The following is a 26,526-nucleotide window of genomic DNA, read 5'->3' as shown; positions in this document are numbered from 1 at the left end:
TATCCAAAAACAAAAACTAAAGATTTTACTAAACTGTATCCAAAAAAGTTATTATCGTCCGTTAGCACGATGATTCCCCAAAATCATCCAATTTAGTGGAATTTGGTACAAACATTACTTTTATTTGTGAATCAAGAGATGGACTATTTATCATTTACTTTGTATTGTAAGTGACTTAGCCTATTGCTTTTGCTTGATGGCCTAAATAAATCATTGATTCATTGAAACATGTAAACGTACATTTATTTATTAAAACGAGTTCACGAAGCATGATCGGCATGATAAGGCCATTGGAACGGTTGCTTTATAGGTATTTTGCCAGTAAGAATTTTTGTTCAAGTTTAACCCTCAAACATACAATTTTACAATTGTATCATTAAAGAATTTTGTAGAGCTTAAATACAAATAATTTAGTACATTAAAATGTTTTTTACAGTTATTGGTTACGGAGAAAATTAAAAAATGTAAAATAAAAAACCTCAAGTTATTTCAATAGCGAAGATTTTTAATTATTGTTTTTTCCTTATTTATAGACACATTTTTATAAAATTGGGTAAATTTATTTGTTTCTTATCATACTATTGCTATTTTATATACTATATTACCCTCCCTGTAGCAGCAAACCTAGGTACCAGTTAACCCTAATGTTATTTAAATAGGTTTGTGAAAATCAAATCAAGCAAATGGAAATTCGCTTAGTCTGCAGGTTTGCTGTGGTGGGGGTATTTTTATTCATACTTTCATTTATTTTCTATTAATAGCAAATAAACTGGCATACTTTCTAAATCAATACGGTGTTTGCTCCAAACAACTATATTGTGGAAATATTGAGAAAACCACAATTTTTATACGTCTTTGGAAAATTAATTTATTTTGATGGTCTGTATTTTGACCATTATTTACGCTACATACTTGCTGTTGGGCTTAAACTGTCACAAATTTATTCATCTTTAATGTAATAATATAAAATTTTCGGTAAAATCAACGGTTCGAGAGATTGAGTGAAAAACAATAGGAATTGCCATAGTTTTGCTATTTCGATAACAAGTGGCGCGCCCCGCGGCGAGTGGCAGTATCTCGAGGTGGATAACTTGGATTTTATGTCATGGGTTCAATACTAACAACATATCCAAAAATCAGAACTACCCGACCTTTTGCACAGCAACCCCATATTTTCTGACAGATTTACTGGACTATTAACAACCACTGAAAATCCTTTTAAACTGTAATAAAATATTAACATTATTTAATATTTATTGAATAAAAGTGATTTTTGATTGACTTGATTACTGAATTTTAATAATGAAAACTAATAAATACTTAACAGACACCAAATGAAAAATAATAAAATCATGTTTTAGTTCAATTTTGGCTAACCTTATGACCTTAAGACCTTATGACTATCAAAAATTCCTAAAATTGTAAAGTATATAAACCACTATCTGTGATGCAGGCAAAGACGAGGATATTGTAAAGTTATACGACCTGACAAGCCTGTGCTCAGAGAACTTGGTAGAGAAGGGACAGAACCCATTCACAGTGCCCGTGGGGATGCTCCTGTACCGTGTGGCACGCAACATGAAACACTCGGCCGACCCAGCGTCCATGCGACCTGGCACCATCCGTGCACTTCTCAACAACTGCCTCTCTCTGCTGCCCAAGGAGAAGTATCCCCAGGTAGATGTTAAAAAAACACTATACTTTTGGTTTTAATTATTAAATATTAAAAAAATAAGGTAGGCCCTAATATTTGGTTTATTAAATCTAGTGATGTGTCGATACCAAAATTTATGGATTCTTGATACTTCGGATCCGGATCCAGATATATAATGTCATAAGAACGGGTAAAAAAATTTTTATATTTACAGAAATCCAATTTAAATCATACAGTTTAAAATTAAATTGGCGATGTTTAAAGGTTGATGTAATAAGATTTAGAATAATATAGCTTTTATGGCTAGAAAATGTCACAAAATATGTCGATGTCTATAAATTATATTGCCAGGCAATAGCACAGTATTATGTCAATGTCAATAACTCATATGGCTAGGCAATGTTACAGTATATGTCGACGTCAATAGCATGGGTATGGATAGTCACGGATACTGAATACCTCATTTTTGGGAGAAACTAACAATTTTTCAAAATCATAAAATGAAACTTCCTGCTAAGTTTCTTGCACAACCACCAAAAGTGTATCTCTGTATATTTTTAGTCTTTTCCATGGACACAGATAGTCTTATAAGTAAAAATTAATAAAAAATGAAATATGTTTATTGTCTTTTGAATTTTTTAAAATTATTGACAATGTCATAAATATCTAAAATTATATCTTAGTCAGGTATTGAATACAATATAGCTAACTACACAAAAGTAGACATGTTACAATAGGTACCTACATGTTTCAAATATTACAACTAGTGATGGGTCGGTACATAACCTCAAATGTCGGTTCCAATGGTTCTTGGGAAAAGTACCGGGACCGAGAATCGATGGTAAAATGTCGGTGTCGGTACCAAGTTAATTGGTTATATTTTTATTTACCCATTTACAAAATTCAAATTGCCAACCATAGTGATTATTTTTCACTTAAAGCTATTTGAAAGGGCATACATATTTGTCATGAAATATTATCAATAGTAGGCTATAAGTAGGATGATTATTTCAGAGTTAGTTGGTTATGTTGTCGTCACTATCGTCATCTGATAGAGTTGTGCAAACATCGACTGCAATTGCTCCACCATCTTCAAGCAAACCCCTCAAAAAGACCATTAACATAAAAAAGTGTAACCCAGAATAAATCATTGATAATCTCAACATATAAAAATAATTTATAATAATAATATAAAAAAAAATAAACAAAAATATCTTAACAAACAGCTAATATTTAAATAATTAAAAACTAATGAAACAATCAATTAACTTAAGGAGACTCAAAGGGGCGAAAGAAGACGTGAGCGACTATGAGCTACACACCACCAGCTCATTCTACCGCGTTGCTGGAAGGGTCGCGAAACAAGCAAATGCGCCGATCCTCAAGATCGCGTCGCGTCGCAGGAAGGGGGGAGGAAGAGTCAGAATGCACATCAAGATATCTGTTCGATTTCCACCATCACGATTGATGTTTCCGCGTATCTCCTTAAGTTGTTTTTTTTTCATTTTTATTGTCAAACGGTGGTAGGTTGACGTTTTAACCAGGGGGGTGTAAGAAAGGGGTGTATAAGAATCCCCTGTACCCACAGTGCTCATCTAAGCAGACACTCTGTTCACATTACACTTAGTCGACCAGTTGGTGTGAACAGAGTTGAACAGTAGCATGAGCATCGATTTACAAATTCATTTCCCAGCTGACGTGAGCTAGGCGATGACCGGTAGGGCTGACTTCCAAGAATTATCGTTAACTTATATAAGCCACACACCCTATCGGTAATCAGCCAATAAGAAGGGCTAATGAAGAAGATGGAGGGGTGAGGAGTCTTGGAGCTGGAGGACCTGAAGGAAAAAATCGAGGAGATCACCACGGGAGACGGGACCAAGGAGATCAAGAGTTTTGGAGTGGGTGTATCGGTGCATGAGCTTCTGGGACAATAAACAGTATGTAAAAAGAATAAAATATATAACTTAAGTTTTGTAAAACATACAAGTCATATAATTTGTCAGTAACTAATTCTTTTAAATTTTCAATTGATTTTCTTTTCTTGTAAATTTAACGTTGTAAATTAATTTATCTTACTATTGTTGTTTTTTGCCTTTCCAAAGTTTTCTTTTGCTGTTGTTACACTTGGTAACTTTTGTTGTGTTTCTAAATTTAAATTTTGTTCTTTACACGTTGAGTAACACCCTTAAGCAGTCTTATGTCTCATTAACCTAACACCTCTTGACTAAGCTAAGCGAGTGATACCTTTAGGAAACTTTAATTTAAATTGAGGCATGGCACTCGCAATATATATATATATGAATTTGAGCGGATGGTGTTTTTGGCCTCTAGGGACCTCAAAACAAAAAAGTAAATCGGTCATGGGTCCAGGTCTTACCATGAGTACTACGGTAATAGCTTATTCCCTATATGGGAAATTTGCTAAAATGAAACAAATAAAATAATCTAAAATACAGTCAGGCAGGCTGAGCTTTCTGCAGCCCTCCTCGTCTTCCTGTGACAATGTCGCACTGTTGTCCGTGGTTCTGCTTTGGGGTTCGTTGCCATTATAAAATATGAAATTGCATGTTACAGATTGTGACATCAGCACATTACATGCTGTCAGACCTGTACTTACCTCTGGGCGTAGACCCTCAGTTTCTGAAGGATGAGACGTCGTCCCCTGAACCTCCAGCTGAAGATGAAGAAGACCCGTCTCCCATCAAGAGCCTATGTATATCTCCAGACTTTCATCCACCACCACCATGTATGTCTATAGGACCAACTAGTGATACCTAAAGGTGTCCAGCCAATGGGGCAATTGTACGTGAATTTAGATGACCAGGAAAAAGTCTGAGAATTGTAGATAAATTTCAGATTTTAAGAAATTTTAGACATTGAATTATCACTAATAACATCCGTTAATAATTGCTATTTGTTCTATTTTTGCATTGTCAAGTCAAGTAAGAAAATCATTATAACAATGCCATGTTTGCAGAAGTCATAAGAAAAGCAAAAGTTGCTGCAAATTTGTAAGAAAATAAGAAAGATGTTTGCGCAGAGTTATCATTGCAATTAATGATACGAATGTGGGATATCATTACAGATGTTCATTTACATAGAATGTCGGGCGTCACTTACCTTTTTGAAAACAGAAGAACTCGGCCCCTTGTCACCACCATTCATAACACACACATTTAAAATACAAATACTAAAATAAATAATAGACTAAAAGGTGAGTGACGCCCGAAATTATCCATGTAAATGAATTGATACCTCGCCTAAAAACCATGTCGTTTAAAAATCACAGATGTTGTCAAAATTGTAGGTAGTGATGTGTCGATACCAAAAGAAATAAGAAGGTATCGATTACCAATTACTGGAAAAATCAATTCTCGATACCGACACCATTTAAAAAAAATTGTTACACATTTTCTGTATGGATTAGTTATATTATACCATCCCTTGTCCTTATTTCCTCCCATAAAGTAATTTTGGGGTAATGGGATATTTTTCAAGTAAAAGAAAAATTAATCACCAATAAAAAAATCGTACTAGCCAATTTAAGTTGAAATGAAACTCTTCACAACTCAAACTCATTAAATAAATACCATATCGTAGTAAATGAAGATGGATACGTAGATGAAGAAGATCGTTTCCCACGGTCCTGGCCAAGTTCTGATCATTCCAAGTAGTTGTATGGACATCGTTCCGTGGTCATGACAATATCCTGAATATCCCCTATGGTAACAGAAACATTTTCATCGTCTTCTGCGATCACAGTTAAGTATTGGATATCTTCCGCGGTCGGATGTTCTTGAAGACATAGCAGTCTTATTTGCATTACACACTGTACATGATAAAGACAGTTTAGTAGCTAAACCTTTTGCACAACTTCGGTCTTCTTCGAGAATGATACAATTCTCTCCATCACAAAATTTACACTTCACAAATTCACTGATCAGTTTTGAGGTTATATCTGAATCTATTATAATATTCACCTGAGTATTCTCAGACTTTACATTGTCAACAAAATCTGGAATGTAAGACAGTTTTCTTTTTGAACTTGAAGTAGGCCTAGGACTGACATCATTACTTATAACCAGTGACCCACTAGGTGCATCCACAAGTGTAACATTACTTGAATGCTCACCAATACTGCTATTACTTCGACTGAACTTATTTCCCCTAAATTTTCTCTTCCATGAGTTTTTATGCAGAGGCATTTTTACAACAGAAGTAATAATTCACCTAAGTTAGGCTATACAAACTCACTATTTCACACACAAACTCATATCACATAAATATTCCAAAACTAACCAACAAAACCAACATAAACAAAAATGTTTAGCTAAATATAAACAATAGCAATATCAGCTGGGTGGCAGTACAGTCTGCTACAGGAACACTAGGTTGTACAGTCTGATCCAAATAAATCAATTACAACTGGTTCTGCAAGCACTATATGAAACACAATAACGAATGACTGCTAGAATGAGTGCAGTGGTAGCGAAAATAGTGGCAAAATAAGGCTGCACACCGTTACTATTTATTTTTTTTTACGAGTAAATTAAATTATTACACACACTTGTTATACATTTTCTTGTTCAGGAAATCATAGAGGATCTAAAAATACCATTTCAAAAAAATAAAAAAATTAAATTTTTCGTTGACATGTCCCCTTAATAGTGTTTGCTGGTTAATCAAATTTTTTGCTATATGTGTAGTTTCTGCTTTTTTTTCTGGGCAAATTTCTAAATACCCCCGCCGCAGCAAACCTGCAGACTTAGCGAATTTCCATTTGCCTGATTGGATTTAAACAAAAATGTCTCCTTAAAAATATCACATTTATTCCCTATTTAAACAGAATTAGTTTAATGAGTACTTAGGTTTGCTGCAACAGTGAGGGTAAAAAAGTTTTTTTATGTAAAATGTTAAAAGGTACTGTAGTTTAGTAAGAAATTCGTGTATTTTCCAAATTTGATCAAATATGTTCATAAACAAGCAAACTACAACAGTTGACTTATTCTCCATAAGAATAACATGGGAATTTTAAAATTACAACTTTTTTGAATTTTCTTCGTAACAATTAGGCGCTTAATAACGCTTCAATATAATAAATTATTCGTTTTTTTAAGCTCTACAAAATGGTATAAAAAGAAATTGTGAAATTTTGTGTTTTTAGGGTCAAAAATGGGAAAACCCTATTTTTACCCCATAAAACCCCCCATAAACATCCGTTCTCATAGTCCGATCATGCTGGTTCGCAAACTCATTCAAGTTTATCCCGCCTTACACCTTCAAACCAAATTTTATCAAAATTGGACAAAAATTACTCAAGTTATCGTGCGGATGGACACATATATATATATCTCTATATATAGATATATAAAAATTTGAACGAATGGTGTTTTTGGCCTCTGGGGACATCAAAATGAAAAAGTAAATCGGTCCCGGGCTTAGGTCTTACCATGAGACCTACGGTAATAGCTACTTCCCTATAGGGAAATTCGCTAAAAGGAATATTTGATGAAGCAACACCATCACCAGAACCTCCATTGTAAACTTGACTAACACTGACACTTGCACTGCCCTGTATCACTGCTTCCACATAGGAATGTGGGCCAGGAGCAAAGTGTGGGGAGGGACTAGCACTTGGACTGGGCGTAACAGCCTGCACTTCACTTAGTTCACTTCACACACACATGATGTTGTGGAGGGTCGGCTGGGAAGTCTCGTGCTGTGGTTTGTCTAATGAGTAGTTATCCATCTGATGTTGGTTGGTGGGAAGTAGCATCATAGAGTTTCCTGACGTGTGCTTTATAGTTAAAGTTTTAATTTTTGTAAAAATTGACTGTAGGGCTGGCCATTCCAGAGATTTCTAGTTGGATTCTCCTCTTGTAGTAGTACTATGTCAATGCAGGCACCAGTTGATTCTTGGAATTTAATTATATTTTCAGCAAAATGCTCCAATTTTATTTGGTCTCTTACGCAACCCATAGGGGAACATATGAGATGCTTGAGACCCCTCTTCTTGAAATCCTGGGTTAGTGCATGAAATGCTCGATCATAGGTAGCTTGTGATGGTTTTCTGAAAAACTGGCTCTTTGTGATTAGACTATACCCCAGATTCCCCTTTTATTCTTTGGTAAGCCAAGCACAAGTGTATTCTGTCTGATGGTGATGGCTTTCCAAAGTGGCTCTTAAATACCAGTGCAACACCCTTTGACATATTTTTTACAAGCAAAAGTCGTTGATGTATCTTTGCAGTATTTGTTTATCATAGCTGCCATGTCTGCTTCAACAACGTGGATGTTGTGTGGATTGCATTTGGTCTTTGAGGCAGTATCTTGCGTAGGTGGAGTATATATAGTTTTAACTAAGTTTTGAATTGTAGCTTGACTATCATTTTCTGTTCTTGTACCTTTACTTAGCCAAGAGAATATGGAGTTGCAGACTGTAGTTTTCCCTTTCAGGTTTAGATGTAGTCCATTTTTTTTTTAATGATACTTCTCATTTAATAGGTGGTTGGAAATGATAAATTTAGCATTACTGTGTATTGATAGCGCTAATAGTTCTGAGTTGCATTTTTCTATTTCAAAGAACAAACCTGCAACTTTAGTGAATTTCCATTTTTCTTATTGAATTTTTACTCAAATATTTCCTTAAACAGTTATTTCCTATCAATGCAACTTTAGGTAACGTAACGAGTATTCAGGTTTGCTGCTACATTGAAGATAGTCAATTGTTTTTTCAAGTCTAAAATAAATAAATTTGAAAAATTTGATCAAAATGACTATAAAAAAAAAAACTGCAACACCTGACTTATGTTTCAGTGCCACCTTACGTACCTCCTCCGCCCCTGGTAGGCTCAGTCCAGGAGAGATGTCAACAAGCCTTGCATCACGTAGTAGCTGGGCTGCAATGTCTGCCTTACTTTGAAATTGCTCCCCAACCTCAACCAAAATCAGACCATGTAAGACCAATGAGACTACTAGGTTTACAAATAAAAAAAGCATTACAGAGAAGTAAGAAACAGAGGATACATTCAATGGTACACTTAAGTGTTGTCAAGCACTTGTCGCTGGTGTATAGAGCAAATTAAATTTGTCGTCCATTTCCGCACTCCTTTCCCTCCTCGCCCTCACGTATTACAGAGCTCGCAATGTAGGAAGACGTGCTACCACTACTGTACAACAATGCTATGTGGCCATCGTCGTTTGGACTCTTCCTTGCTCGGTGCAAGTACATTTCCGCACCAATATACCAGAGCTACAAGTGCACGGTTGTCGCATAAGCTTGTATCCTCTGTATCTTACTTCTATGTGACTACATTCAGATTTATAATTCAGCATCTAATTTTTACAAAATAAACATATAATTATTTATTATGGCTTACTCTAGAGGTTTTCTTGGAGGGTTGTTGTTTTATCAATGACTCTTTTGGAAGATTACCAATATTGACGACAATTAATTACATTATTTAGTAAAGTCGGCTTTAGGTTAAAAAAATGTATTACAAGAATTTAAATTTTTATAGGGAGAAAGAAATTCAGATGAAACGTCAAGTAATGATCAACATGAGCCAAAAATGGCCCAGTCTCATCAGCCCATCCCTATGCCTTACACTTGCTTGGCATCAGATCAGCCCAAGACATCCAAGAATGGACCTGTGACCAATACATTGCCTAAGAAAAAAAATAAAAAGAAGAAAAATGAGTCAAACCAAATTGAAAAAGAGAAACAAAAAAAGGACAAACCGTTGACCCCAGAAGTTAATGAAGACCAGGAAAACCATGTTCTGGATCAGTTTCCTGTATATTTTTGGTGGGTACATACTGTAAACTGGCAACTATCATATCCCAAGTTAATTCTAGCAATTATTAGAACATTAAAAGTATGGTAAGACCGAAATTTCTTTGAAACACAATATGATACAATTTAAGGTGTGTGGATATCTGAAAAATTGGGTTGGATTTGTTTCGGTTCAGATATCCATAACCGATCCGAGTCCAAATTTGATATCCAACACAATCCGTTAAGTATCCGACTTTTTCGGATAGACTGTATCTTACAACATTTTAGACTGTAAACAATATATTCATAAAATAATAATCATCATTAGTTTCCTCTTTCCAAGGACGTTATTTCAACATTTCGTTTCCATCGACGTCACAGCGCCGACAGCGGTTGACAACTAAGATTAATTGTTTGTGAAAAATCATCGAATCAACAAACAAAAGTACTTTAATAACAATCAATATCTGAGTAACGTGCGGTAGTGTAATCCGAGACTTAAGCCTGGTTTACACTATATAGCTGGAGAGCTATATAGCTGTGCTATAAAGGAGAGTTATATAACTAATCAGCTATATATATATATATATATATATACTGTAGCTCCAACGGCTATATATAGCTCAGCTATTTGTAGCTCAGCTATTTGTAGCCCAGCTACAAGTCAAAGATTTTATGTAGCAGAGCTACATATAGCTAAATATGTGGAAGTGCCACACTTTCCCGCCAGATGCCTAAGCAGAGAGTTCTTGTTTTAGCAGCTGCCGCGGAAACCGTGTTGTTTTCAGTTCTAAGAAGAGAAATAAGATATTGGGTTAGGCCATCCCTTCAAGCAAAGGAGAGATACAGTGGAACTGGCCTTTTGAAGGACCTAGATGAAGACGGATAGGACTTCATCTAGGTTATGACTTGGACTTAGGTTATGACATTTGCTGTGATGGAAGCTTTAAAAATGTCCTCCAAGTGATTTTTGAGTTCCTTCTTGTTGGTGTTAGAAAAAAGATTTCAAAACAAGATACATCATTTATAGATGCTATCCCTTGTGAACAACTGGCCATTACCCTATGATTTTTAGCATTTGGGGACTCAAATCAAAGCTTCAAAATCAATTATTTCATTTCATTGTTCATTCCCATAGTTTGCAATCAATGAGAGGCTCCTGAGGAAAGGGAGCTCTACATGTAGCTCTGCTACAAACAAAAATGCACATATAGCTGAGCTAGATGTAGCCGCGTTTCCTTTGATGTTTACAAAAAAAAAATGGATAGCTCGTTTTCTGCTATATATATATATATATATATATATATATATATATATATAGCTGTGGACTCCGGCTATATAGCAGATTTTCGAAGACGCTTTTTGAACTTCTAGCTGAGCTATATCTAGGCTACATAGCTTTGTGAAAAACCTAAAAAGTGTAGTTTTGAGCTAAATATTAACAACCAAAGTTACGCCAAACACTAAACATTATTGCATTTATGATTTTTTTCTCGAGTTTTACTTTAACCTAGCTTAAAATATTCGTGAGCTCAATGAAGAAGCCGTATGATGCAATATCGATTTATCGTCTGTTTTGTTTTACGATTCTATTCATCTGGAACAAACAGACAAAAGCAGATAAGAACTACTGAGGTCAAATGAAAGTCAACTCGTGCTCATAACCTGATACTAGGGTTGCTGCGTCGCCATAAAATTTAGAGCCATTGTATGTAATAAGGCAATTTTACAACAAACTGTTCAATAGTTCCGCCTACGACCACTTTGATAGTTAGTAGTGTTTTGGTTTTACAGTAAAAAAATCGACTACTGCACTGTTACATTTACATAAGCAATAGATTTAATGTTTCCCAAAAAAGAAACAATATAAAAGCAAAACATTATAGAAGCTCCCACCTTTCTATTGTTTTGTTTTTCTATTGTTTCTATTCTGACTTTTTTTGGAAAACATTAAATCTATTGCTGCGAGTTAGTCCGTCCACCGCGCTGGGGTCACTCATAGCAGAGACTGGCCAGAGTAGCGCACCGCCATTTTGAACAATCAGAGGGCGGGGGACGTTGTTATTGTGATTTTCCATCACGAGAGATGTTCCATCACTCCTGCACTCTATCGACAAAACTGGGAACTAGCAAGACCATCCAATGCATTAAATGTATTAAAAGACTACTATAGTTGTCCATAGCGTTTTTGAGCAAAGGGAATTTCTGCGAGTATATTCGTCTACCCCGGTAAGGGTTAATATTTCATTTACAAATTCCTAATAATCGTAACCGTAATAAAATAGATATTTTATCTTTCTATTATTACTTTTCATTATAATGTATTTCCTTATGGCTGATTTCAGGCTAAATAAAATACAAATGAAATATGTTTACAAATTATTTATCATGTTATAATTTTGGGTTGGGCAATGACCTCGAAAGAAGGCGGCCCACAGTAAGTGGAGTAGGTATGAAAATTAACTTCAAAAATTTGTGTAACTGAGCAGTCAGACATGTTCGGGCACTGGGCAGCCGCTTGTTTTTAGGTCAGGCCTGTGAGGACTGTTTTCCACAGCAGCACGAACTCTATCAAATGTCAGTTGTCCGATCTGACTTTAGACGGCCTTTCAGCTTCCTTTTCAACGCAGAAGCCGTTGTTCTAAAGTTAGTAACCCACCGCATTATTGTGACGCAACGGAACTTCCCCATGTCACCTTAATTGAAAGAATGCATGAATCTGCCGATGCCGCTGAGTTGCAATGAATGAACTCACTACTTTTTAAAAACAACTCCAATACAACCGCACGTAGCTCAGGCGACCACTGCTCTATGACTACAAAAAATGGCATTGTGTAGACTTTCCATCGAGCCTACTCCCACCACTCTTAGACGACCTATCGCTGAACAGTGCTCTGAAGAAAATGGATCGGTTTTTTTGCCGCACCCTGCATTTGAATTTGAATATTAATGCCATGATTTGCATTTTAACGTCAAATTACAACATTGCGCAATCAAGATATTTTGGGTCAATGACCTTAATTACACATCCAGACATCGACTATTGTGAATAATTTATGTTCCCATGGTTGAAAACAATTATTTTGTAAACCTATAAAACATTAGATAGCTCATAAAGAAGTATAAAATCATACATAATAATAATAACAGCACTCGTAAAAAGGATACAAAAATAACATAAACTGTAATTATTATTTCTCTTTGTTCTTCTATTCTTTCTTCTGTTCTGTTTCCTTCATCCACTCATTCAACACGTTGGCATGGTTACTAATCCCCCCATTAGAGACTACAAAGCATTATGTCGTTATCAGCCAAGTTTTTGTGACATAGTGCAGACGGCTGCACTGCAGGGTCTAGTTGCTAGTGCGTGACTTGACTTTGGACTGCATCAATTTTCATTTCCTCAAATGAACTGTGATGTTTCAAACACAATAATTTTGGGAGACTACCATGGTGGAAGGAAAATACATAGGTGTGCTATTCCCGTCATATTCTGACGTCACTCACATTGCAAACAAAAGATCACCGGATTGTAACTGTCAAATTAGTATTTGTTTTGATTTGGTTGTTATTGTTTTTATAATGAACACATTCAACTATTTTGAAAACATTATAAAAACAATAACAATCAAATCAAAACGAATACATACTAATTTGACAGTTGCAATCAGGTGATCTTTTGTTTGAAAACTGAGTGACGTCAGAATATGACGGGAATAGCACACCTATGTATTTTCCTTCCACCATGGGAGACTACTGCATATCAATAATGGACTGGAATTATTGAACATACAATCCTCCATTTTAACAAACTAGAATTACGATTTAAATACTGTACAGTTTTAAAATTATCTTTGTATTTTACTTATGATAATGAGGTTATGTAGTGTAATTATTGGTTCATCAAGTTTTTACTGAATTAGGTTTGGTGGTAAATAAAAATAAGTTATTATTATTGATAACATCAAATAACATTAAATAATAATGAAATTCAGCTATTCAGTAAATGTGTGATAGAGATCCGAATCCGAACCTCCCAATATCCGATCCAATCCAAACCGAGCCTTGACTATCCGGCCCAAATCCGATCCGAAATGAAATTTCACAATTCACACACCTCTAGATCCAATTGGTATAAATGTTTTAATATTGAAGTGCAAATAAAACTCATTATAAATTGACCTAGAGGTACCACATTCATTCCACCCTAAAACGAGACATAGTCTTTAAATGGTGAGGTCTCTGCCGTATACGCTGTGGATGAGTTTTGGAAGGCGCCGAACTTGAGTCTTCGTGAGAACTGTTTGTATGTTCGGGAATGAAGACTCGGGTTCTCGAATATCTTGTTCATTTCTGTCTGTTTCCAAAGATGATTGACCAGGCGCTGGGGCCTGGTCTCTTATTGACACAGTATTCTCTTGTCCATTTGGGAGTTTCACATAAGCATAACCTGTTTTTGCTTGGATAAGTTCTACTTCTACAAGTAAGTCATACTTGCTGGATCTGTTGTGCTTTCGCAACAACACTGGGCCGGGTTGTGACACCCAGCTCGGAACTGAACCTCCATAATAAGATCTTATGGAGTGCTTAAACTTCAGTTCTTGAGTTGTTGTATTGGTTGATGTACATAATAACGATCTTATTGAGTGAAGTGCTTCAGAAATAACTGATTCCCAATACTTTACATGTAAGTCCTGGCTTCCGAGAGCAAGCATAACAGTCTTCCATATAGTGCCATGGAATCTCTCTACTTGGCCATTCCCTCTACGATTATAAGCAGAAGAGTAGATTTTAATTCTTCTGACATTAATGACGTTCCTCGGTCTGAATAAATAATAATTTATAAATAAAAATACTTTAAAATATGTCACGTTTTTGAACGCACTAGAAAATAATTTATAAATATTTTTGGAGAGATTATAAATAATTGTAAGATTTAAAACGAAAAACGTGGGGCACATGAAAAAGATCATAATAGTTCAATAGGTGAAGATAATTGTAAATTAGTATGCGCCCCGTACGTTTTTCGTTTTAAATCTTAAAGTATTTAGTCTCTCCACATATTTATAAATTATTTTCTACTTTTTAGTCTTTAATGAGTAAATATGTTAAATCTATTTTATATGGCCTGTTAATACATAACCAAAACCTTATTATCTGTAACCAGATGTTTTATCTTTACTTTGAAATGCTTGTTTTATATTTAGAATCTCTCGGGAGCAGAACCTGTACCTCTTAACCTCTGCTCTTCGAACTGTCAAATTAAAGTATTTACAGCTGACTTCAATAATTGATATATTTATTTTCATTCTTCCAAAATGTAAACATGGAAAATTTGGAAACCCATGGGGCTTAGCTCAAGGAAAATATGAACATTTCAACATTTCGACATCTAGTAAAAAGGTATTTTTTTATCGATCTAATCCAGTGGTGAAATCTTGTCACTCCCGGGTGGCACAGACTCTTGTAGATATAATTTAAGTTTGGACGACCAAAAATTGATCCACACAATCGTGACATGGTGTCTGCAACTCTATTTTTCTTGCCTGGGTGATATACGATATCATACTTGAAACAAGACAGTTCTAAATGCCAATGTTGTATCTTTTCATTCTTTATTTTTCCAAAACTTGGAAATGTTATTTCTGTGGTTCAAGTAAAAAACATACTAGAAGTGAATGTCCTGCTGCAAATCATACCTTTCATTCTTGAAGCAAAGAAGGACATTTCATGAAGGTTTGTAAGTCGAAAAGTGATTCCTTACATTACATTCTAAAAAACTTGACTGTATAAACCTGCAAGCAAAAATCAAGCTACCTGTGCAGCTGCACCTAAATCTTTATATAAATTATAAATCTACTATTACGATTGAAGTTGATGGTACTAAAACTGATGCTTTAGTAGATAGTGGCATTTCGGAAACTTTATTAGTAAATCCCTAGTCTAAAAGAGGGGAATAAAAATGTTTCCAACCACTGTTAGTATTACTATGGCATCTACCTCTTATCAACCAGTTACAGCTGGATACAGTCTTGTCGATTCAAGGTCATATTTACTACAAAACTAAACTCCTTGTTCTAGACGGCTTATGAACGGTCAACATTTTTGCCGCGATCGCAGGATACGTTGAATATGTCCACATGATCGTGGGAGATATTCGTGATATTGCCACCATATCGGGAGACGAGGATGGCGATTCTGTTGATATTCCGTAACCGCAAAAGATAGTGATGATGTTTCCGTGACTGAGGAAGATATTCCGGATATCACAGTGATACCAGTATGATGTCTCCACGACTGCAGATGATCACGCTATCACATCTGGTTTGGCTTGACTGAAAATATCAGGCTGGCACACCTCTAGTTATAATAAAATAATCATCTTTTTGTTGTTAGATCTTCATTTACCTTTGATATAATAGTTATTTAATGTGTTAAGACTTAAGGGCTTAAACCCAAATTGGCTAGCTATAGTTTTTCATTGCTGCTCTAATTTTTTCTTTACTTGACAACACCCCAAAATAAAAAAATAAAATATATTTTATGACATAAAGACAAGGGTTGGTGTAGTCTAACCAAATTATAAAAAAAAATTGTAAAACTATAAAAAATGGATTTGGTACCAAGAATTTTTTTTCCGGTATCGGTATCAAAAATCGATAAATTTTGGTATTGACACATCACAAATAATTGTTGAAAAAAACTAGTCTTGAAATTCTGAAATTAGTCTTGAATTTTAAATTGAAAATAAACTGAACACCATGGAAAAGGAACACTATTAATGATCTAAAAGGCTGGTGACGGAACTATTGAACACTTAGTAGCAACATTGACATAAGCTATTCTGATTTCTGAACCCAACCAAATCCGAATTTTGAATATTCACACACCTCTAACTCTTAACATATGTAATACTAGCTGAGTACGCGTCCTTTGTACGTGTTTGGCGTATATGTATTATTAAATGCTTATTGCAGTTATACTCGTGCTTTGCGTTTAATTGGGAAAGTACGCGGTTTCGTTCGTTAACTTACGGTATGCCATCTACCATAGCCATCTATATATCTAATTCCATAAGCCCAAAATTCTACAATGAAATTGTGAGCGATTGGGTGGCCGTAGAAAGCTGGGAGAGGTCTCATTTTAGAGCTCTGGGCATAAAATTTTGGGGAAAATTATTCATTTTTCTTAATTATGCACCAAAAGGTTGTTACGGAATATAATAATCTATATATTTAATACACAGTTGTAAGTCTGTTTTCTCAGTCATTACTGGACTGATCTACAAGATGTATGTCTCAAATTAAAGGGGATCATGCGTAGATTTGCCGAACTTCCTTAGAATTTACGTTTTTTCTAAGGGCTAAGACCTACAGCCCTTCAAAAGTCGAGTCAATACAATTCTTATTGAAGAATATAATACACAGTTTATTAATTTTTCGTCAGCTGTTAAATGTTTGTCAGACATTTGTTATTATTTTTATAACCTCACTTTTAGTATGTCATTACTATAATCTAGGAGTTTCTGTTTATAAACACACAATTTTTTTAAAGGAAAAGTGTATTTGTTAAGTTAATATACCACAATGTTTTATTTATTATGTATTTGAACATTATTTGTAGGTTTTGGTGTAAATTTTATATTTTTGAAATGTTTTAGTTTTCCTGCAAAGTGATCTGAAGGAAAGTGGTAATTGAGTTTAAGTTTGAGTATGGAATGTGAAATAATATCCAAAGAAGGGGACGGAAACTTATTGTTTTATTTGATCAATATAATTTATTCTCTATACCCAACAGAACAATCATAGGGAAATCTACTTGCAAGTTGTACAGATAATTGCTAATGAGTGGGAAACATACAAACACTTTATTGTAAGTGATTCATCTTACTCAAGATCAGTGTTTTTTTAGCAGTACCAAATTTTACCTTCTCGAGATGGCGAGTACGCTGGGATACGTGGAACTACAATTTATCAGTGAACTATACCCTAACTATTTTTTTTCCAGTACACAGGGAAGTTGCTTGAGAAATTGTGACTTACAATTTCAGTTCTGGCGAAGAAGTATGTGACTTGATGTTTAATGGCAATGTTGACTCGGGTCATTATAGCGTTATAAAACTTTATCATTAACCCCAGGGTGTGAAAAGTACTAAAAGAAAAACAAAAGATAATCATTAACCGGGCGTAAAGAGACATACAGAACGAAAAAACACGTAGAGAACCATCAAACTAAAAAGGTATAGAGCAGTTATGGTGTTAAATGTGCTCTGGAAGTCCTTACAAAAAAACACCAACTCTTTTGAATTGGGGTCGTTAAATTGGATTTGTCACTACTGCAAATCTATGAATTTCGAATCAGAACAGACTAACAGGGACACAAATATATTCTCCTTATGATGTCTCAAGAAAAGGTAAAATGAGCTCCTTATCAACATTTTAAGTAGGGATGGACGAGATTGGATTTTTAGTTCGAGACGAGACGAGACGAGATTTTTTATTTCTCATAAAATTTCGAGACGAGATCGAGACGAGATTTCTCTTCTCATACACAACGGGAAATGCACGTTCAAAATTTTTACCTGATTTTGTAACATTGTTAGATGACTGTTTAAATACTAAAATAATGATAATAGGCAAGAATATTTACAATCTTTCATTAAATAACATCAGCATAACATTTTTTTATTAATCACGCCTAACTTATTAAAAATGCCTACGATTAGGAAACATGGTGATATCAGTTAGGATAGAGTTCAACTTATCCTAAAATAAAATAAATCATAAAATAAAAGCAATATTAATTTTTATAAAATAGTTACTTGTTTTGACTTTTTTATAGTAATAAAACATTCCTCACACTGCTTACACTTAACAAAACTTCTCAAATGTTATTAAAGTAATATTATTAAAATAATGAAAGTAATATTTACATTAAAAGAATTAAAGTAATATTTACATTAAAAGAATTAATTAAATAAGAACGCCTTCGAAAAGGAAACGCAACTACAACACGCTCCTGTATTGCGGGTATTGCATTGACTTTCTGCAGGCGTTTTAAATTTTTTTTTTTTTTTTTTTTTTTTTTTTTATTCTCGTCTCGATAAAAATCTCGGCCAAAAAGTAATCTCGTCTCGTGTAACGAGATTGAAAATTTCCCGAAAATTTCCCGAAATTTCGAGACTTGACCATCCCTAATTTTAAGTTTATGGAAAATCTTATCAACGTGGCTACAGCGACTATAAAAAAAGTATTAAGGGTCAAAAGAAACAAAAAACTATTTGAATAATATAATATCATACAAATCTGCATTTGAAATGGCGAGTTCTAAGTGTCACTTGAATCAACATCTTTCTGGTAGTAGTAGTCTATATAATTTATAGATCCAGGACTCCTTTTACAATCGGATTGGACCGCTAATACCCTCTAACATTGAACGAAATATGCCTAACTTTATATATACGACGTAAACACATCTGTTACTCACAGAATGGGTCAAAGATTTCTGAAATGCGACCCACTGCTAATGCGTGATTTACATGTAAGTGACTATCTTTAATCCATACAACAAATGTAATGAAAAATACCCCCGCCGCAGCGAACCTGCCGACTAAGCGAATTTCCATTTGTCTGAATTGATTTTCAATCTTCTATATATATAATACGCTAAGCCGATTTTTGTTAACAGAACTCCTCCCACATTTTTGGACCGATTTTGATGATTAAAGTGTCAACGAAATGGCCCTGATCTGTAGTTTTGCAAAGTGTTTTTGGTTTTTTGAAATCTTTATTAGTTTGGGCAGGATCTTCCATCAAAGTTGGGTTTTCTCCCATAAGATTAACATGGGGAAATCTAAATATTTAATTGGAAACTTTGTCTCCACTAATTTGAGAGAACAACTGGACGTAGAAACATGGTAGAGGTCTCCAAAGAAAGGCCTAGGTCTTTAGATGAGTTATCAAAAGAAACACGAAGTAAATTCCCTTAGGGCTCTGCCCCAGAAGCTTTTAAAGATACCTTGACAAATTTGTTTACATTTTGGCCATGTAGATAATACTGTTTAATGAAACAGCTGTTGATTTTTCAATTGTGTTTTAAACAACACACATTTATTGGGAGTTACTAAATTGACCAAAAGAATAGTATTTGCAATGCTATTTTCTGATTTTAAAATTTATTTTCTTCTGTATCATGTCATGTTTTGCAATATAACATCCCATTACGAAATCAGTGGAAATTCCTTTTATCACAGAACTCTTACAATAATTTCTTATATCTGCTGTACGGGTTGTTGTCTGCCTTTTCCCCCACTTTTGCTTATATTTTATCATATTATTATACAGATCGTCATAGGTTCACGAGATTATTGTTATACATGTTTTCAATCATTGGAAAAATTATACAAGTGCAGAAGGGCACGTTGCCCCCAGTGTCCATATTTTGCTAAATTAATAGTAGTTTACAGCAACTGGATAAAACAATTTACAATATTTATGTAGAAATATGTGCATGATTTAGAAAGTCATTAAGCTGTAAAACTGCAATTTACTACAGACTTTTCAGAGAGGTTACTTCGATGTTGTTAATTCAACTTAGTGAAAACATAATATGGATAAGTATACAAATAAGAATTTGAACTCTTAGAGAGCCTTTGAATGTTATTAGAATAACGAAATGGGTTGTGCATGTTTACTAACGCTACTCAGCAACAAAAACCATTTAATTTATCTCTAAAAATATATTCTTAAAGTGCACTGAGCAGCAGCCTCGAAAATACTATGTAACTTACCAATATAGTTACAAAATGCTCAAACTCACATTGTGACATTTATAATTCGGCTTATATTTCTCCAGCAGATTATTATCTGCAGAAGAAGTATATTGTGCTCTTATCGCGTGTAATAACATCCAAACACAGAAATCTGGCCTAAAATGGTACCTATCTTGACAGATTATTTGAAGTGATCTATATTACAGACCGTGGCTCACTGGGTTGTTAACATGATTTAAAATAACACGGCATTTTGGCTGTAAAAAAGGCTCAAAGAGTAAATACTATTTTAGCAGCTACTGTCATGACAGAAAGGTCATGTTCCTTTTAAACTTGATCACATCATCCTTTATAAGATACTTTGTTTAACAATGCATGTAAACGTCAATATTTACGTAACAGCCAATTTTCAGTATTTATTGCTTTTTGGAAATGTGGCATTGTTATGTAATTTGAATTATTTGTTGCCAATGAAGCCGCACGACCATATAAACGAGGAGGTCCCTAACAGTTTAAGAGTAAAAGCCAACTTCACTTCAAGTATATTCCACTAGATCCACTAGATCCTTACTTTCCGTATATGAATAATTAGCTTAAGCCTTGACAGTGACCGTCGATTTCGACGGGTTTCGCCTAGTTAAATATATTTTAATAACATTAGGTTTAACGAGTACCTAGGTTTGCTGCTACAAGGAAACTAATAAAGTGTGTTTTTTAGTAAAATATTGATAGCTTAGTGCAAAATAAATAAATTTGCCAAGTTTGCCCCTACCACTAGTAAGCCACTAGTAATTATTTAATGTTCCAAACATATAGAAACATCTAAACAATAGAAAAAAGTAAAATTCTCATAGTGTATCACAGATTTTTGTTGCTGCTTGGTTAAAATTAGCTGTTGTCATAAATGCAAACAAAATAATAGTGCTGCACCCTTTTGGCAAACCTAATAAGTTTTTATTGCTATTGAATATCATAGAACCAAGTTGTGTAATTGAAACAGCTGACAAATTTCTTTAATTCCTTTGAAATATGAATAGGTACTCATAAGGTTAACTTAGAACCTCCAGAGCCACTGGGGTGGAGCCCGAAAGGAGTTTTGAGATAAGAATATGTCTGTGTTAATCGGGAATGTGAGCTATCATTATACCAAATTTTAACCCTGTCGGTTTAGTATTTTTCACGTTTACTTGTCACAAACATCCATACATCCAAACTTTCTCACTTAAAATATTAGTAAGATAACAAAAGATGAATATCATATTACCTGTTCAGTAGTCTTGTTTTTAGTTAGTGTGCTCAATTAAAATAATTCTGATGTTCTTATAAAAATATCCTCACATAACCTACCTAATCATTTATAAAAGCAACATGTTTTTTGCTTTAGGAATAAAACTAAATGTATTGATGTCTGAAATCGCTAGATTTTTGTGATGAAATTAAAATATACCTGTTTTATAAATACTACGACTGTTATTCTTTACCTTGACACATCATAAGTGTTTATATAAATTAAATTGAGCAGGCAATTTAAAGTTTCATAAGTTATGAATGGATAACAACAAGATTTCACAAATTTTTATGCTAAAAATGAAATATCTGCTTCAGGAATTCAGACCGCAATGCTTTGCTGAAAAAGCCGCAGGCAATGGCACTCCCAACATGGCATTCTCCAGAAACTGTGGATGATTTGTCTTGGAAAGGTCATCTGAAAACTTTGCTCTATGAAAAAGCATGCTTAGTTTACAACACATTGGCAGAGGTGGAATACTCTGCAAAAAGGTAAAGAAAAAAATGTTTTTACATAGTAAAATTGTAAAATTGTACCAACTAGCCCAGGAAAAATGTTTATTGTAACTTTCAGGTAGAGTAGGTGTGGTTCATACACTCATATGAAATCATACCAGATCATAATATCCAGGGGTAACCAGTACCTAGTCTTGTTTGAGAGGGCGCCACCTTGTTGTAATAGCTTTTGGCTGCCAGTTGTAAAACAAGGAAACAATGGCAAGCTAGTGTGATGGAAATATTAATTATACCAAGTGCCAGGATTTAAATTAAAGAAACTCAGAATTGAACAACATACTATAAGTCTCAAAATACACAACTAGGCCTAATATAGCAGCATGAGAGAATTAATTACAGTTTGACTGATATTCCACATAAACATTAATAAATTGCAATAATCAAACCAACAACAGTTTTAAAAAGGCTATCAATAATATTATTCAATAGATTATTACTGCAAAAAATACCAACAAAATTTGTACCTATACAAATCTTATCTACATAAACTCTCAAATATACTATCTTTATCTATTCTATGTATCTACTGGGAAGCGCTTCCTTTTAGTTTTTTTGTATTTTCAAATTATTCCAAACTCAGTAGAACATAAGTTATCCTGAAATATTATTTTTTGACACAAAAAAATACACAATTTTAAGCAAAAATTACACCTATACAAAACACGTATAACAAACTTAATTCTACCCAGTTGTCCGCTAGCTTTAATCTTCCACAATAACACACATAGTTCTAGTCAGTCCAAAAGTCTTGATGAAAATATCTGGCTAAATTATATAAGTCCCATTAAGGAGGATCAAATCAAAATTTAATCTCAACTCTCAAAATGTATCGATTCAAAATGTTCCTCAAAATTTAAAAAAAAAAACAAGTTCAGAAGAAATGTCTTTTAATAATCCAGTGTAACACTTCTTCTGCTTGAGTAATATTGAATTTAGGTCACCTGTGAGGGCTTATCGAGTAGATGTCATTTCAATGCAATTTCCAGCTAACTTCTCAAATGCTAAGTTCCGAAAGTTCTCATTAGCCTTCAGCTGACAGTTGTTGGTGGTGGGTAGATCAGTAGCTAGTGTTAGGTTTGAACTACCAGTCGCAGCATCCCTGGTGGAGTTGAGCCGCAGTTGGACCAAAGGTCTTAGTGGGGTCGAGTGTTGGGCGATGATGACACAGATGTGGCATCCAAGACCGGAAACCCTGAATATTCCAAGACATAATAAAATTTGTCCCAAAATATTCTATAAATAAATTTCCATAAATACAGTATTATAATTAATTAATATTTATACTTTTCTTTCATAACACAAAATGGTTGCTAATCTCAGAATAATCAACATTTGACATTGCTATTTGAACAATAAGGTTTACACAATATTTTAAAATCTTTCAGAACATACTATAGTTAAAATATAGTACAGTTTTAAATTTAACAATAAAATACATTGACTTACACATCTAAATTCTATTCAACACTAAATATTTCTCCTTTTTTACAAGAACAAAATATACTCTTTTTAGTAACATTTTACTCATCACACAATTTGTCTGACAAGGCTTAGCCTAGGTATTTTCAAAAATTGAAATTGTTTAGTCAAATTAGACAGCACTGATATAAATTTGACTTCAAGAATAAAATATTGCATAATGGACATTGCATGATTAAATATTTAAATTAAATTGATGATAAAATAAAATTTAAATACCCACATTTACATATTGACAGACTGGTAAACTTTACATAACTCTGACACAAATTAAATTGTGACACAAAAATATTTTAATTTGAGCTTTACACAAAATTCAACTATTAAAATTATCAATAACCATGAAAAATCTGGTTGACATTATATTATTTCATTGAATAATATTTAAAAATTTTCTTCCAGGTTAAAAATCAAACATAATTAAAGTTAGTAGTCACATGGTAGCTGAAAAAGTTTTAACTCAAACGAGGTGTTAGCCCGTCCTACGTACGGGAATGGAGTAGTCAGTTACAACTGTGTATATTCAGGACAGCTAGTTTACATGTTTAAAAACAAATTTTCTTGCAGTTTGAATGTAAAAAATAATCTTGTAAACAAATGTCCCGTAACCAAATATGTTTTCATCCCATTATAAGCCTATATGATATGAAATTTAAGTTCTATAATTTTACAATAAAACAGCAATTGTGTCGATTTGAAAAGCATTGAAGTGAGATTTGCGGCCGACCACACTGATTATAAGTACAGTAGAGAGAGTAAGTGTCAATTGAGTAGTGTATAATAGGCTTAGTCGACGATACCACCTTCCATCGCATACTATCACCTGCCTCTTCCCTCATTATTATCACCACAATACAATTACTCTTTTTATACACAATTTCCAGTAGATCTGAATAGAAACTACCTAATATAAAACGATGATATCCAATAAACTTCACAGTACACATAACATAACCACACCTATCCTTTATATCAGTTTCACAGCATCAATTATTAATTATTGCTAAATAAATAAGTATAAACAAAGAAAAGTAAAAACAATAACATAAAAAAGTTTGTTTTAAAACAGCTGTTTGGTTAAAATAACAATTCGTATGAAAAAAGAACTGGTCAAATGTTGAAGGAATTTAAAAAGTAAACACGATAGTAAAGCTAGTGACGTAATGTCTAAGTTTATTATCCATACCGTTATCAGCTCTATCCGTGTACCTACCCTCATTGAATCTATGGACATCGTAATCTCCTATATTCATTTATTCAATCTAAGATATTTATTAATAAGATATTTAGTTGAAATAAAAGTGATATTTTGCCTACATCAGCGCCCCCAAACGTAACCACACATTAACACACGCCAGTCAACTTTTTAGATTTCATAAAAGGATGGCAAGTCTAATTGCAGTTTTCTAAGTCAATGATAACCTGGTGTTCAATCCATGTCAATCAATGTCATCCATCTGTTTATCTATGGATAAAACCCGTCTGGGGTTGTGGTAATATTTTAAAATCGCGATTCCTTATAATTCTTGATCTCCTTTTTTGATGATATCAATGTTTCCAGACCTAATCCAAACAACGCTTAAGCAGTCAAACATTTATTGTAAACAAAAAGCAACCAAGATGAATTAAAACATTGTTTTACACATTATTTTCTTAATCTTTCCTCGAAAAGTCGAACAGTAAAATAATTTGCTTATAATTTTATTTTAAGATTTGTGAGCAGAGTCTCGATTTGTAAACACTAAACAGCAATGGTCTTACTTATATCTGTGGTCTAATTATCCCTACTAACCTTACTTATTTCCTATAATCAATGACAAAATCATAGAGTAAATAAAACAACCTTATAGTTCTATAGAATATTTTTATTTTCAACCGCAGCTGTTAGTTAAAACAAATTATATTGCTAAAAATTTCAAAGATTGATTTAAAAATAATTTGAACATCTAGTATTTTACAACGTATATTTAATTAAGCTAATCTGTCATCCTGAATGATTTAGGCAATGGCAATACTGAATAATTTAACGTATCAATGATTTTATGCATTACACATAGTATAAATAAGTAAACCAGGCCTATTTCCCTTCATTTTTATCCAAATGCTGAATTTGTGTCACATACACGCTTAATGTTTACAGCTGTTACGTCAAGCAAACGATTTTATACCAAAAGCTAGTTTAGAATGATAGCGTCGGCTGCTAGACTTTTTAAAATTTTAAACTTATTTTTTTTTAACTGGAATCCTAAACTAAAATTATGGCTTCGACATTCCCTAGTTCTCAAAATTATCTTTCTTTCAACACAAAAATAATGAAAATCCGTCAAGTGGTTGATTCAGAATCGTGAAATAAAAAAAAACCCTGTTACGTTTTAATATTATAGATTTGAGGGCCAATGACAACAAAATTAGGTTAAATATACCTTGATTTTTACCTCTTGTAACCACATTGAGACTTTTTCCCTAATGGTCAGGTACGGCAAGTCACTGCTATATGTCAAGATGGTCTTGAGGTGTCATACACACATGGCACGAGGTTGTGGTAGATGCAACAGCTTGGTCAGTGGCATGCTGGGTAGAGGCGGAGACAACTGCTTCCACATCACCCGGGACTGGAACAACCTGGAAACTCACAAGAAGGACTACCAGCAACTCTCACCCACTGACAAAGCCATAGCTCAGGAGATGGCAGCTGATATACCGAGCGACGAGTATCCAAACGGTGAGCATTAACATAGTGAAACAATCATTACACATCTTGGATTAGGTGTATGTTATACCTTCTTGTGTACACACCCAATAAATGTTTTGAGTTCAATTTATCACAACTTTGCTACAGAGGATCCAATTCATCTACAGACAGTAGGGGCAATTATAGGGAAGATACCCCACTTAAGCGTTTTTTCCGATAAGAATAACATGGGGATCATTTTTTAGCCACTAATTCCAAAAATCCTGATCTTTGACTACATATCCCTATATAATTGTCAAACCTTATTCCTCACTTATTCTATATATAGGCTATATATATTCGAAATCA

The 26,526-nt window shown here is 34.0% G+C and overlaps 1 protein-coding gene across 2 annotated transcripts in view; it reads left to right on the top strand.

Annotated features, from left to right (window-relative positions):
* LOC128983943 (erythroid differentiation-related factor 1) overlaps nt 1-26,526 on the top strand; it is a 179,413-nt gene that overhangs the window by 109,790 nt on the left and 43,097 nt on the right. For both annotated transcript variants that reach the window (XM_054403223.1, XM_054403228.1), the window contains exons 8-13: nt 1,454-1,677; nt 4,232-4,403; nt 8,473-8,612; nt 9,177-9,463; nt 21,810-21,983; nt 25,961-26,208. In XM_054403223.1, the coding sequence (XP_054259198.1) occupies nt 1,454-1,677; nt 4,232-4,403; nt 8,473-8,612; nt 9,177-9,463; nt 21,810-21,983; nt 25,961-26,208 (1,245 nt within the window). The remainder of the gene's footprint in view (nt 1-1,453; nt 1,678-4,231; nt 4,404-8,472; nt 8,613-9,176; nt 9,464-21,809; nt 21,984-25,960; nt 26,209-26,526) is intronic.

The sequence above is a fragment of the Macrosteles quadrilineatus genome, unplaced genomic scaffold, assembly GCF_028750875.1.
Source record: "Macrosteles quadrilineatus isolate MER2022 unplaced genomic scaffold, UCM_ALF_1.0 Scaffold_1__1_contigs__length_201487025, whole genome shotgun sequence".
Lineage (NCBI taxonomy): Eukaryota > Metazoa > Arthropoda > Insecta > Hemiptera > Cicadellidae > Macrosteles > Macrosteles quadrilineatus.
This window is presented reverse-complemented; position numbering and strand designations above follow the sequence as displayed.